Source organism: Scylla paramamosain, chromosome 13, assembly GCF_035594125.1.
Source record: "Scylla paramamosain isolate STU-SP2022 chromosome 13, ASM3559412v1, whole genome shotgun sequence".
NCBI classification, from domain to species: Eukaryota; Metazoa; Arthropoda; class Malacostraca; order Decapoda; family Portunidae; genus Scylla; species Scylla paramamosain.
Window position 1 is genome coordinate 12969088 of NC_087163.1, and position 15844 is coordinate 12984931.

General features: G+C 40.0%; 1 protein-coding gene across 1 annotated transcript in view; it reads left to right on the top strand.

Annotated features, from left to right (window-relative positions):
• The window catches only part of LOC135106190 (uncharacterized), a 292915-nt gene that overhangs the window by 143303 nt on the left and 133768 nt on the right, over nucleotides 1-15844 (top strand). The window contains exon 6 of the mRNA XM_064014967.1: nucleotides 1225-1358. Coding sequence (XP_063871037.1) covers nucleotides 1225-1358 — 134 coding nt within the window. The remainder of the gene's footprint in view (nucleotides 1-1224; nucleotides 1359-15844) is intronic.

Genomic DNA, 15844 nt, shown 5'->3' on the forward strand with positions numbered 1-15844 from the left:
CTTTACTGGGTTCAGTTCCACAGCTTTTTTTTTATTTTTTTATGTAGGAAGGACACTGGCCAAGGGCAACAAAAATCCAATAAAAAAAAATGCCCACTGAAATGCCAGTCCCATAAAGGGTCAAAGCAGTGGTCAAAAATTGATGGATAAGTGTCTTGAAACCTCCCTCTTGAAGGAGTTCAAGTTATAAGAAGGTGGAAATACAGAAGCAGGCAGGGAGTTCCAGAGTTTACCAGAGAAAGGGATACTTGGCTTGGGGAAAGGGAAAGGGGAAAGGAAGGGAAAGCTTGGATACTTTGGTCTGGAACAAGGCTCCAATTGCCACATTTGTGTGAGACCCTTGGTGTGTGGTGCCTCTCTCAAGGGGACTATAAGTACAAAAAACTGAATGCAACTTTTTTATAAGTTCTATCCTGTGATTTGCACCTGCTTAGAACAAAAATCTGAATTCTACGTATTCATTCACGTAAGCATTCTTGACCCATATTAATTACAGAATTTCAGATTAATCAATTAATGTGTTGCTATGAGGTGTTCATGCATGTGCACTGCAAAGCCAGATTTAATATGGTCAATTATGTACATATGATGGGTACATGACATACAAAGTTTAACAGAATTGGCTGAATAGTTATTAAGGAACCATATGTGAAACACCTTTCCATATTTTACAAGTTACCCATCAACTCCATCCATCAAAAGCGATGAAATTAATATCGCATAAAACCAAAAGCCTATGGTGTGTGTTTCATTACAATTGACATCATAGTTCTGGAGATATAAGGTTATGGATAGTGTAAGGCACTAGGCAGGGCTACTCAAATGCCACCTGAATATAACTGCTTTGCTTATAAATACATGGCAGAAGCAGGTCAGTTGATTCTGTCAAGGGCTGTTTGGAATGGCAATGGTTATTGAGGTCTTGCTCAGAGGAGATTTTGAAAGTTGAAGTGACTGGTGAATGAGGCAAAGTGTCCCTTGGTTTATGCTCCCAAATGATTATGATAATTTATATAGATAGATTTTTCCAGAATTCCTTGAGTACTGAAATTTTAGAAAGCATGTATTCTTGCATATATTGTATGTATCTGAAATTGACAACTGGCAACATTTCCTACTTTGACCTCTTAAACTTATTATGTCTTTTGTATTTTCATGTGGAGGAAGGGAATGTTGAAACTAAATGCATAGATAGGTAAAATAAAAAATACTTTCTCTTTTCAGATAAGCTCACATCTACCTCTCTGTGTGAACCTTGTGCCTTTCCTTGGGTGTCCAGTGCCCAGGCTGATAACACATTATATGCTGCTCACTCAGGCTTGACCACTATAAAGGACATGCCTGAATCACCCCCTCAGGTATGGCTCCTCAGGATGTGTATGTATGGTGTGTGTGTTCTTATGGGTGGTGCTTGTGGCTATACAGTTGGTGCCCCTAAAAAAGATGACAAAATTCTTAGTCAGTGTCAAGTGAAAGGGATGAAATATTATGAATACTGGTTTGCTCTTGCATTATGGAGATGGACAGAATAGGGGTAAGACAAAATAAAATGTCTTGTGTAGTGAGGTCATAGGAGGAGGGGAAGCAGGTGGTTAGCAAGATTAGAAGAGCAGTAGGTATGAAAATAGCAGTAGAAGATAGCAAGAGATGCAGCATAGCAGATAGTAGAAAAAGGCTGATGACAGTCTGTTATAGGAAAGTAGTTGATAAGATGAAATGCTTTTGATTCCACCTTTTTTAGCAGAGCAGTGTAAGTGAAAATGCCCATATATGTGAAAAGTATTCCATACATGTATGTATAAGATACCTGTACAGAGTTAGTGGCTGGAGCTGTGAGAAAAACTGATGGAGATGACTCAGAACACCTAACTTCATAGAAGCTGTTTTAACTATAGATAAGATGTGAAGTTTCAAGTTGAGACTATTACTTAAGGACAAATCAATGATGTTCCGTGTAGAGGAGAACAGTTGTGTGTCATTGAAGAATAACTATCTGAATAGTTATCAGATAACTCAGATAATATTGGATAACTATCTGAAATACTTATCTGGAAGATTGCTTCAAATTGGCAGATGAAAAAATAAAGTTTTTGATGCACTGAACTAAATTAGCTCTGCCTCAATAAGAAATTTTAGGAAGATTAGAAGTCAGGCACTCTGTGGCTTTCCTATCTGTGTTACTCAGTCCCTCAATGTTTGGTCATCTATGAAAAAGACATGGAAAAATGCAGTGATATCATCAGCATAAGAGTGGATAGGACAATAAGTTTGGCTTAGATCACTGACGAATAATAGAAAGAGAGTGGATGACATGACAGAACCCTGAAGAGCACCACTGTTAATAAACCTAGAAGAACTGTGACTGTCTACTATAGCAGCAATAGAATGGTCAGAAAGGAAACTTGAGATGATGTTACAGAGAGAAGGTTAGAAGCCATCTTGAGTAGGTAGTCTTTGTGAAAAACCAATGCCCATGATGCCCACATGGTCCGACTGTTCACTTTCATGGTTCTTTTTTTTTTTTTTTTTCTTATGTAGGAAGGACACTGGCCAAGGGCAACAAAAATCCAGTAAAAAAAAAGCCCACTGAGATGCCAGTCTCATAAAAGGGTCCAAAGCAGTAGTCAAAAATTGAATGATAAGTGTCTTGAAACATCCCTCTTGAAGGAATTCAAGTCATAGGAAGGTGGAAATACAGAAGCAGGCAGGGAGTTCCAGAGTTTACCAGAGAAAGGGATGAATGATTGAGAATACTGGTTAACTCTTGCATTAGAGAGGTGGACAGAGAAGGGATGAGAGGAAGAAGAAAGTCTTGTGCAGCGAGGCTGTGGGAGGAGGGGAGGCATGCAGTCAGCAAGATCAGAAGAGCAGTTAGCATGAAAATAGCGGTAGAAGACAGCTAGGGATGCAACATTGCGGCAATGAGAGAGAGGCTGAAGACAGTCAGTTAGAGGAGAGGAGCTGATGAGATGAAAAACTTTTGATTCTACCCTGTCTAGAAGAGCGGTACGAGTGGAACCCCCCTAGACATATGAAGCATACTCCATACATGGACAGATAAGACCCTTGTACAGAGTTAGCAGCTGGTGGGGGTAAGAAAAACTGGCGGAGATGTCTCAGAATGCCTAACTTCATAGAAGCTGTTTTAGCTAGGGATGAGATGTGAAGTTTCCAGTTCAGATTAAAGGACATACTGAGGATGTTCAGTGTAGTTCAGTGTAGAAGAGGGGGGACAGTTGAGTGTCATTGAAGAAGAAGGGATAGTTGTCAGGAAGGTTGTGTCGAGTTAATAGATGAAGGAATTGAGTTTTTAAGGCATTGAAAAATACCAAGTTTGCCCTGCCCTATTGGAAATTTTAGAAGGATCAGAAGTCAGGCGTTCTGTGGCTTCCCTGCGTGAAATGTTTACTTCCTGAAGGGTTGGATGCCTATGAAAAGATGTGGAAAAGTGCAGGATGATATCATCAGCATAGGAGTGGATAGGACAAGAAGTTTGGTTTAGAAGGTTATTGATGAATAATAAGAAGAGAGTGGGTGACAGGACAGAACCCAGAGGAACACCACTGTTAATAGATTTAGGAGAAGAACAGTGACTGTCTACCACAGCAGGAGGAGGAGGAGGAGGCAGTAGACACCTGCCGAAACAATAATTACTTCCAGTGATGTCTAAAGCACTGTTCAGGGGGTGCTGTGAACTTATCATTAAACCCAGCTGTAACCTCACTGAATGTTTCCCTTTGTCTCACAACACAAGGGGGCAGTCAAAGCCTGCCCTCTAAAGACAACTCTCTTCCTCCACACAAAACTTTAAGCACCTAATAACACACACACCCTTCACTCAAAAATTTAAAAATTATCATGGTGACTCCTACACCAGCCTCGGAGTCCCCATCTGGGGAGGTGACCATAAATGTCCCCAGGTCAGACTGCCTTTCTGTCAATGACCCTAAGTGTCTTGACACCCACCTCAACTTTTTCTTCATTAACTTCTGCAAAATTTGCAGTCTAAGATCTAATTTTCAATCTGTAGAACATCACCTCTCCTCTTCTAAACCTCATCTTCTCTTCCTCACTGAAACTCAGGTGTCTGAGGCAACTGACAGTAGCCCCTTTTCTGTTCCCTTCTACTTTCTCTATCCTCATTTTCTATCCAAAGCTGGATGTTGCGTTCATGTGCGCAATGACTTAACCTGCTCTCATGACCACGCTCTTGAATCTTCTGAGTTTTCCACCATCTGGCTACAACTACAGAGTCACTCTTAAACTAAATTTATCTGTGCTGTATACCTCTCACTTAACTCCTCTGACTATAAGAAATTCTTTGATTACTTAACTTTGAAAGTGGAGCACATTCTGACCCTCTTCCCTTTTGCAGAGATCTCCATTCTTGGAGACTTCAATGTTCACCACCTGCTTTGGCTTTCCTCTCCCTTCACTGACCATCCTGATAAACTAGCCTTCAACTTTGCTATCCTTCACGACCTAGAGCAATTGGTGCAACATCCTACTCATATTCCTGATCGTCTTCGAGATATGCCCAACATTCTTGATCTTTTCCTGACCTCTAATCCTTCTGCTTATGCTGTCACCTTTTCTTCTCCGTTGGGCTCCTCTGATCACAATCTCATATCTCTATCTTGTCCTATCGCTCCAATCCCTCCTCAGGATCCCCCTAAGCGAAGGTGCCTCTGGTGTTTTGCCTCTGCTAGTTGGGGGAACCTGAGGAGGTATTTTGGTAATTTTTCTTGGAATGACTACTGCTTCCGTGTCAGAGACCCATCTTTGTGTGCTGAGTGCATAACAGAGGTGATAGTGTCTGTCATGGAGGCATACATTCCTCACTCTTTTTCTCGACCTAAACCTTCCAAACCTTGGTTTAACACAGGTTGTTCTCATGTTATACATGATAGAGAGGTGGCCCACAAAAGGTACTTAAGCCTTCCATCACCAGAATCTCATGCACTTTATATTTCTGCCCAGAACCATGCCCACAAAAGGTACTTAAGCCTTCTATCACCAGAATCTCATGCATTTTATATTTCTGCCCAGAACCATGCCAAGTCTGTTCTCCAACTAGCCAAAAACTGATAGTGTCTGGCAAGGAGTCGTACATTCCTCACTCTTTTTCTCGACCTAAACCTTCCAAACCTCGGTTTAACACAGCTTGTTCTCGTGCTGTACATGATAGAGAGGTGGCCCACAAAAGATACTTAAGCCTTCTATCACCAGAATCTCATGCACTTTATATTTCTGCCCAGAACCATGCCAAGTCTGTTCTCCAACTAGCCAAAAACTCCTTCATTAACAGAAAGTGTCAAAACCTTTCAAGATCTAACTCCCCTCATGACTTTTGGCATCTAGCCAAAAACATCTCCAATAACTTTGCTTCTTCTTCTTTCCCTCCTTTATTTCAACCAGATGGCACCACTGCTATCACATCTGTTTCTTTCTAGATCAGAAGAGCAGTTAGCATGAAAATAGCGGTAGAAGACAGCTAGAGATGCAACATTGCGGTGGTGAGAGAGAGGCTGAAGACAGTCAGTTAGAGGAGAGGAGTTGATGAGACAAAAAACTTTTGATTCCACCCTGTCTAGAAGAGCAGTATGAATGGAACCCCCCCAGACATGTGAAGCATACTCCATACACGGACGGATAAGGCCCTTGTACAGAGTTAGCAGCCGGGGGGTTGAGAAAAACTGGCGGAGACATATCAGAACGCCTAACTTCATAGAAGCTGTTTTAGCTAGAGGTGAGATGTGAAGTTTCCAGTTCAGATTATAAGTAAAGGACAGACCGAGGATGTTCAATGTAGAAGAGGGGGACAGTTTAGTGTCATAGAAGAAGAAGGGATAGTTGTCTGGAAGGTTGTGTCGAGTTGATAAATGGAGGAATTGAGTTTTTGAGGCATTGAACAATACCAAGTTTGCTCTGCCCCAATCAGAAATTTTAGAAAGATCAGAAGTCAAGCGTTCTGTGGCTTCCCTGCGTGAAATGTTTGCCTCCTGAAGGGTTGGACGTCTATGAAAAGACATGGAAAAGTGCAGGGTGGTATCATCAGCGAAGGAGTGGATAGGACAAGAAGTTTGGTTTAGAAGATCATTAATGAATAATAAGAAGAGAGTGGATGACAGGACAGAACCCTGAGGAACACCACTGTTAATAGACTTAGGAGAAGAACAGTGACCGTCTACCACAGCAGCAATAGAATGGTCAGAATGGAAACTTGAAATGAAATTACAGAGAGAAGGATAGAAGCCGTAGGAGGGTAGTTTGGAAATCAAAGCTTTGTGCCACACTTTATCAAAAATTTTTGATATGTCCAAGGCAACAGCAAAAGTTTCACCAAAATCTCTAAGAGGATTACCAAGACTCAGTAAGGAAAGCCAGAAGATCACCAGTAGAGCGGCCTTGACGGAACCCATACTGGCGATCAGATAGAAGGTTGTGAAGTGATAGATGTTTAAGAATCTTCCTGTTGAGGATAGATTCAAATAGATTCAATAGGACAGTAGTTTGAGGGATTAGAATGGTTACCCTTTTTAGGAACAGGCTGAATGTAGGCAAACTTCCAGCAAGAAGGAAAGGTAGATGTTGACAGACAGAGCTTAAAGAGTTTGACTAGGCAAGGTGCAAGCACGAAGGCACAGTTTCGGAGAACAATAGGAGGGACCCCATCAGGTCCATAAGCCTTCCGAAAGTTTGGGCCAGCAAGGGCATGGAAAACATCATTGTGAAGAATTTTAATAGGTAGCATGAAGTAGTCAGAGGGTGGATGAGAGAGAGGAACAAACCCAGAATCGTCCAAGGTAGAGTTTTTAGCAAAGGTTTGAGCAAATAGTTTGAAAAAATTAAAGCAATTGTCAGAGCATTTGAGAGTCGAAATGTTGTTGAATATCTTAGGGGAATTGTCCATAGATTTTCATAGGCCGCAGCCAGTAGGCCATGGCCAGCTTCCTGCAACCAGTTGGGCTGCGGCCAGGTGGCCACAGCCAGTTGTCCCATTCCTATAAAATGGAACCATTACTGCTTGCTTACAAGTATTGTAAGCAAGCTTTGTGAAAAATCAGAGGTGGTATAACATATCTAGCCAGAATGATGGCTATGCAGAGACATGCTAAGAGGGGTTGAAGCAAACTGTATTCTTCCATGCTATCTAAACATTGCATACTACATGCAACCAGGCACTACAAACACATGCATACACATAACACATACATCATACACTGAATGGAGATAACTGCAGAATTCCTGCATTTGGGTGTCTGTGATATCACAGTCTACAGCACAGGAGCACATAGCAAGGGAGCACAGAAGTTTTACATTGTGTTAATGTGAGGGATCATGTATATAGAAAATTTTACCTCAAATAATAGACCACTTTAAAGTGAAAATGCATCTATAGTGGTACCTTGACATATGAGTTTAATTTGTTCCATGATAGAGTTCATAACTCAATTTGCTCATTTATCAAATCAATTTTCCTTAATGAAATTAACTGAAATGCCATTAATCCGTTCTATCCCCCACAAAAAAAAAAAAAAATTGATATAATGAACCTATGTTTACCAGATTTCAGGTAAAATGACCCCTTTAAGGCTATTGAACATTCATTTTATTTTATGAAACTCACAGATTACAGCATATTTCAAAATTACCAAATGCTTATTTTATTTTATTTTATGAACATCCTAGGTTTAAAAATGTGGGAGAGTTAGGCGACACAGTCAACTGCATGTTTTTAAAAAGTGGTAAGCATTTTTTCTCACAGAGGTTAACTGCATCCTCTGCAGTGAGGTCACCTGTGGCTAACTCCTGATTAGCTGCTACCTGACTCTTTTGCCCTCTCTCTCTCTCTCTCTCTCTCTCTCTCTCTCTCTCTCTCTCTCTCTCTCTCTCTCTCTCTCTCTCTCTCTCTCTCTCTCTCTCTCTCTCTCTCTCTCTCTCTCTCTCTCTCTGTTAACTTACCTGAGAGAGAGAGAGAGAGAGAGAGAGAGAGAGAGGATTGTCATCAGCCACGAGGTCACTGGCTGACACACAACCACAATTTCTCTCTCTCTCTCTCTCTCTCTCTCTCTCTCTCTCTCTCTCTCTCTCTCTCTCTCTCTCTCTCTCTCTCTCTCTCTCTCTCTCTCTCTCTCTCTCTCTCTCTCTCTCTCTCTCTCTCTCTCTCTCTCTCTCAATTAAGTTAACAGAGAGATTGATTGAATCAGGCATGCAACCTGTACAAGATTTGGTAGCCAGCAGGATATAGAAGTTTTTCCAATCTAAGTTGAGAATGCCAGTTAATGAGGAACCTTTCTGTATCAGATATAAACTATGCAGAGAGGCCAATACCCCCAGGGCACAGATTCGTGGCACAAGCCCTGTTGTATGAGTGTAAAAGGAAATCACTAGAAGAAGTCAAGAGAAGAGTCAGAGGAAAACCTCCATCAGCTTCTAAGTATGTAACTTACAGTTCAGCAATCAACCCCCAATTATCTGTACACCCAATCTATATGAGCACCAAATTTATTCCTTGTTGCAAGTGATAAGAGCTGACTAGGCTCCACCTAATGTCTCATGATCTGAAGATTGAGAGAGATAGGAGAAATGGAACACTGGTGGAATTACAGTGGTGCTTGTGTGACAAGAATGTAATACAGGATGAGTTACATGTTCTCTTAAATTGTTTTCTGCCCAGAGATTGCAGAACTTGATATAATATGCTAGTCTTTAGTAATTTAAGTACACTAATGGAGAGAGATGAAGTAAAAAACATATGTAGTTATATTTATGAAATACTGAAAACTCTCTCTCTCTCTCTCTCTCTCTCTCTCTCTCTCTCTCTCTCTCTCTCTCTCTCTCTCTCTCTCTCTCTCTCTCTCTCTCTCTCTCTCTCTCTCTCTCTCTCTCTCTCTCTCTCTCTCTCTCTCTCTCTCTCTCTCTCTCTCTCTCTCTTTCAATTAAGTTAACAGAAAGATTGATTGAATCAGGCATGCAACCTGTACTTTATGCTTTTATTTGCTCAAAATTCTAATTGTGGGGTTGCATAAGTTTTGTTTTCATCTTTTAGTTGGAGGAAGATAGCTATATAAAAATGATTTTTATATGGTTTAATTTTTGCACATTGTTTTAACTGTTTGATAGGAGACAGACATATTGGAAATTGTTTTTTATCTGGATAAATTTACTGGGAAGTGTATTGTACTTGCATTGTCTTATTGTAGTTTTCATCTTACTTACATGATTGTAAATAAGAAAAATTTTTCAATAAACTAATAATAATATCTCTCTCTCTCTCTCTCTCTCTCTCTCTCTCTCTCTCTCTCTCTCTCTCTCTCTCTCTCTCTCTCTCTCTCTCTCTCTCTCTCTCTCTCTCTCTCTCTCCTCTCTCTCTCTCTCTCTCTCTCTCTCTCTCTGTGTGTGTGTGTGTGTGTGTGTGTGTGTATGTGTGTGTGTGTGTGTGGTGTGTGTGTGTGTGTGTTTGTGTGTGTGTGTATTTACCTAGTTGTATTAACCTAGTTGTGTTTTACAGGAAAAGAGCTATGCTCGTGCTGTCCTGTCTCCATATCTATAAGCATCCAGCTTAACTTTAAATTCATGAATATATTTTGCTTGTACCACTGTTTCATCTAAGTTGTTCCATATTTCTTTGCTTCTATTTGGGAACCCATATTTCTTGACATCTCTTTTACTTGCTGTTTTCTTCAATTTCACTCCATGTCCTCTTGTATCTCTTGAGTCCCACACAAATAAGTCTTCTTTGTCAACTTTATCCTTACCTTTTAAAGCTCTGTATATAGCAATCAGGTCTCCTCTTTCTCCTCTCTCTTGTAATGATGGAAGCTTCAATCTCCTTAATCTTTCTTCATAGGTTAAATCTCTCAAACTTGGTACCAATTTGGTTGCAGCTCTTTGGATCCTTTCTATTTTCCTTATTTCTTTTTTTATTATGGGGCGACCAAACAATTGTGGCAAATTCCAGTTTTGTTCGAATCACATATTCCATCAACTTTTTCATCATCTCTTCATCCATGTAAGCAAATGCCCCTTTCATCTTTCTTAGTAACTCATAGGCTTCCCCAACTATTTTGTTTACATGTTTTTCTGGTGATAAGTTATCATTGATTGTAATTCCCAAGTCTTTTTCTTCTTTGGTTTTCTTAATTTCTATTTCTCCCATGGTGTAGGAACTTGTCAATCTTCTTTTGCTTTTTCCTAATTCCATCACCTTGCATTTCTTTGCATTGAATTCCATTTCCCATTTCTTACTCCATTTATATATCTTATTTAGATCTTTCTGTAATATTTCACAATCCATATTGTTTTCCACTCTTTTCAATAATTTTGCATCGTCTGCAAACAGACTGTCAACCTCATCCACCATATCGTTGACATACACCAGAAACATTACGGGGGCTAAGACTGCCCCCTGTGGTACTCCACTTGTAACTCTACACCATTCTGATTTTTCTCCCTTTATTACTGTTCTCATTTCTCTATCCCTCAAGAAGTCTGTAATCCAATTCAGTGTGTTTCTTTGCAAACCCCCTATATTTTTTAATTTTCCATAGCAGTCTCTGGTGTGGTACCTTATCAAATGCTTTTTTAGGTCTAAATAAATGCAGTCTACCCAACCCTCTCTCTCTTGAATTATATCAGTTGCTCTACTATAAAAGCTCGCTAAATTCGTGACACAAGATCTTCCACTCCTAAAACCAAATTGTCTGTCAGTCATTGTATGTGTTTCTTTTAAATATTCCATCCATCTGTTTTTAACTATTCTTTCTGCTGTTTCTGCCACCACACTTGTTAGGGACACTGGTCTGTAATTCAATGGATCATCTTCATTACCTCCTTTAAAAATGGGCACAATATTGGCTCTCTTCCAGTCTAGAGGAATTTTTCCTCCCTTAAAAGAACATACTATGGTATTGTGTATACCTTCTGCCAGATGTTCAAAACATTCCTTAAGTATCCAGTTGGACACTCCATCTTGTCCTTGAGCCTTACTTACATCCAAATCTTTCATAATCTTAATTTCACTTATGTCCACCTGTATCTCTCTCATCACATTGTCTCTGTGCCATGCTCTTTCACCTTCAAATTTGCTTTCTTTGCTAAATACTGACTGGAAGCACTTCTTCATTAATTCCGCTTGTAACCGTGTATCTTCTTATGTAATGTCATTTTTTGTTAATTTATCTATTGTTTGTCTGTTTTTCTTCTTCCCATTCACGTATCTGAAGAATAACTTCAGCTCATCTTTTCATTTGTTAACTATATCTTTCTCATAATTCCTTTCTTCATCTCTCAGGATTCTGATATATTAATTTCTTGCCTTCTTGAAATCTTCCCATTTCTCACTTCCTCCTTTTTTTCTCCATCTATTCCATGCTGCTTCTTTTTCTTTTCTTGCTGTTATACATCTCGTATTAAACCAATCTTTTTTCCTTTTCACTTCCTTTGTTTTGATCTTCGGTACATATCTACTGACCCCTTCATTATAAATTTCCATGAATATGTCCCACTTTTCCTGCGTACTGCTTGCCATGAACAGTTGTTTCCATTTAGCCTCTGCAAAATATTCCCTCAACCTGATAAAATCTGCTTTCCTGTAATTATATCTCCCATTCTTGTAAATTTCATTCATATTTTCTATTGGGCCACTGCCTATACTGACTTCAATTAACAGATGGTTACTTTTACCTAGTGGGCACTGATAATTTATTCCTTCGATGATGTCCATTTTCTTTGTAAACACCAAGTCTAGCCTTGATGCCTCTTCATTACCTCCAAATCTTGTATTTTCTCCAATCCACTGGGTCATAGTATTTGTTATTATTAAATTTAGAAGAATATATCCCCATGACTTCTCCATCCATGGTCCACTCTTCCCAGCATACCTCCTTGCAATTAAAGTTACCCATAAGTGTTATATTGTTACTCTCTGCCAGTATTCTCTCCAAACAGTTACTAATATCTCATGACAATAATTTATAATTACAGAAGTACATGAGACTTACCGTAGGTTAGTTGAAATGTGCTTCGGATTTTGCGAGGCACATCACGTCTGCTAGATGGTAGAGTTCACATGAGATACACTACACTTCGCCACACAGTCAGTCTTTAAAGATACAACTACCCACATGAATTATTATCTCCCAACCCTTCCAGTCAGTGAATTTTTGTCGTGTAAACCAAGAATCATCAATTAACAAAGGGAGGGAGTGGAGGGCATGTGAACTCTACCATCTAGCAGACGTGATGTGCCTCGCAAAATCCGAAGCACATTTCAACTAACCTACGGTAAGTCTCATGTACTTCTGTAATTTTACTTCAGCAAATCACGTGTCTGCTAGATGGTGCCGTTCACATGAGATTTTAAAGTCATGTGGGTGTTGTATGTAAAGGGTTCTGTCAAAATTCACATTTTGTAAATAGGTGTAAATAAAAGTTCCTATTACAAAAACATAATTTCATTTATGAAAATAGAACATGATTTTTACTGCTGATAACATTTCAAACCTTACATTATACTGAGCCTAGCACTGCTTCTTGAAAAGGGTCTATTTCCCCTTGTATATCCTTATTATAATATTTAGCAAATGTGGCTTCCTGTGTCCAACCAGCTTTTGCCATGATGGTGGCAATAGGTACATCCAGTGCCTTGGCCTTAGACACTGATGCAGGTCTAATACTACCTGCTGTGTACCTCTTGGTATCAATCCCACACTTATATAATATGGTCTTAAGCCACCTTGCCACTGTGTCCTTGGAAACACTCCTATGAGGTTTTATATAACTTATGAGTAGTCTCCCATCTGCATTTCCAGATTCTGTCCTTAGCCTCTCAGTTCTTTTTATATATTCTTTCATAGTCTTAACTACACACAATCTGTAATCCTGAGGATAAGCTTTAAATACAATAGTACGAACATTAAATTTTGGCCTGCATTGCTTGATGTTACCTCCTAACAAAACTGAAACAGATTCTTCTCCAAATGCCATATTCACCAACGATAATAAGTGCAAAGTTTGGATCCTGGCTGCTTGTGTCATTGCCATCAGCATCACCATTTTTAGCGATAAGTCTTTCAGTGTTAGGCTGTGTAGTGGTTCCATGAGTCTTATCTTTTGTAATACGAGTTTCACATCCCAGGTCGTTGCATACCTGGGTGTAGAAGGGCGTAAGTTGAAGACTCCCTGCAGAAATCTGTTGACGAGTGGGTGATTGCCTGCTCTGCAGTCTTCCACCATAATTCCTATTGCAAATAGAGCCCCTCTTGCCGTGTTAATGCTTTCATAACCCACACCCCTTTGAAAGTTATGAGTCAGAAAGTTTAATATATGTACTACAGATGGTGCAATGGGATTAATGTTCCCTCTACTACAAAAGAGTGTCCACCTCTTGATGTGAGTGCTGTATTGTCTACTTGTTGCTGGTTTCCAAGAGGCCATAATGATTTCCGTACCTTCTTTAGATATGCCACGTTCTCCAAGTTGTTTCCGGACAACTGACAAGCCATCAAATTTGTGTGTTTCATTATTGGGTGTTCCTCTGCAGTTGATGGATGCATTAGCACATTTTTCCTTCTCTGTATGACCCGAGGGTCGTCTACTAGCATCCGAAGGAGCATCCCCATCCACGGTTGTGATGGCCAAAGTGGCACTATGATCCATCCTCTGGTCCTTTCCTCCCTTAACTTCTGCAGACATCTAGAGATCAGAGAGAAGGGAGGAAAGAGGTAAACCAATTTAAAATTAGCCCATGGAATTGTAAATGCATCAATATATGCAGCCTCTGGATCTGGTGTCCATGCACAGAATGGAGTCATTTGTTTGTTCAAACGTGAAGCGAATAGGTCTATACAAGGATTCCCAAATATAGAACACAATTCCTTAAATATCATCTCATTCAGCTGCCACTCATGTCTGTCATTAAAGGAACGTGACGCCTCGTTGGCCATGACATTACATTTGCCTGGTATGTGGGAAGCAGTCAGCCATACCCCATTACTAAGACACCATTCCCAGATGTCCCTACTAATGTCATCACAAACTATTGACTTAACACCTCCCATCTCATTCACGTAATTAATCGCTGTAGTGTTATCACATAACACCTTGACGTGTAAACCTCTAAGGAGATGTGTAAAAGATCTCAATGAGAATAATATAGCCAATAATTCACGTGCATTAATGTGCGAACGCACCTCTTCAGGGGACCATCTGCCATTGCTAGTGATGTTATTTAGGCAACCTGCCCATCCTAGATTTGAAGCATCTGTGAACAACTCAGTATCTGGTGCATTTCTGAATATTTTCCTGTTTTGATTCTCCAATTCCTTAATCCACCAGTTTAGATCTATTCTAATCTCCTCTGTAATGTTCATCCATCTATTAAAGTCTCCACATGCCTCTTCCAAGGCCTTGATCTTTGCTCTTTCCATCCTCCTATAGTGCATTTTCCCCATCTCTACAGCTGGTATTGCTGCCACCAGCAGGCCAATCACTCTTGCCACAATTCTAATTTTTTCTCTCTGTCTATTGAATAAAAGAGAGCAATGCTGTATAATCTTATCCCTCCTACGCGCCAGCAAGGTAACTGTCATGGCCACCGAATCTTTCACATTACCTAAATACTCAATACGCGTAGTGGGACTCAAAACAGATTTCTCCACATTTATGCAGAAACCTACACTCTGCAACAACTGAACGGTGTCATTCATGCAATCAAAACATCTCGGCAAAGAGCTACTACACAGAAGCTTATCATCAATATAACTAGTGATGTTGTGGCCTTTATGCCTAAGTGTAGAGAAAACTGGCTTCAGAAGTTTTGTAAATAGACGAGGACCATCCGAAAACCCGTTAGGTAGACATGTGAACTGGTAAATCTTATCCAACCATCTAAAGCACAGATATTTTTGTTGTTCCTCTGCAATTTATACTGAATAATAGGCTTTCTTAAGGTCTATAGAAGCCATATAATCTCCTTGACTAAGCAACTGTAATGCTTGTTAAAAATTTTCCATTTTAAAATGAGTATATTCTACATGCCTGTTCAGTTTTTCAAGATTTAACACCATCCTATAATCCCCAGTCTTATTCTTCCTCAGAAAAATTGGTGAAAGTATTTGTTGATCCTGTCTATGTGTCTCTATGATGGCCTTTATCTCTAACAAGTTTTTAACCTCCTGATGCATAATCAGTTTATCTTCCTCACTAAAGACATACTGTATATCCTCTTTAAATAAATATTCGATATTAGCTTCATCTATATTCAGATGACAATGTTCCACCATATCCAAAATGAACAGGTCACTTGTAATCACACGCCATTTATTGATAAACTTGTGAATTTGCCCAGCCTCGAATTGTTCTCTCACCTGGGTTAACGCCGGGGGTTGTGTTGACCCCGCCCTCTCACGTTTTTTGTTGTCCAAGCTTGAGCAGGATAGGAGCGCCTGTGTTCACCACTGGAGGGCGTCCTGCGAAAACCATATGGCTGATATCTGGATTGGAATCCACGGGTGGAGGCCTTAGCAAAAAAGTTACGTTGTTTACCTCCACCAAATCTGCCACTGCTTGCAGTCCAAGATGTAGGCTTCTTAAAAGTGAACTTGGTTTTCAGCCTTTCTGCCTCCTCAATATTTCTGGTGGCTTGTGACAGGTCATCCCCAAACAATAGACCCGTCATGGGAGCCTTGTCAGCACACAAATGAGAATATTTGGGATTGATGTCCCTCTTTATAATATGTCGCCTGGTCAAGTTATTTCTGTAGTGGGCATTACCCAATAATGCCAATGCACCATTGAGCATGGCCACCTCATTTGCGATAATTTGGTGCTCTTCATCACG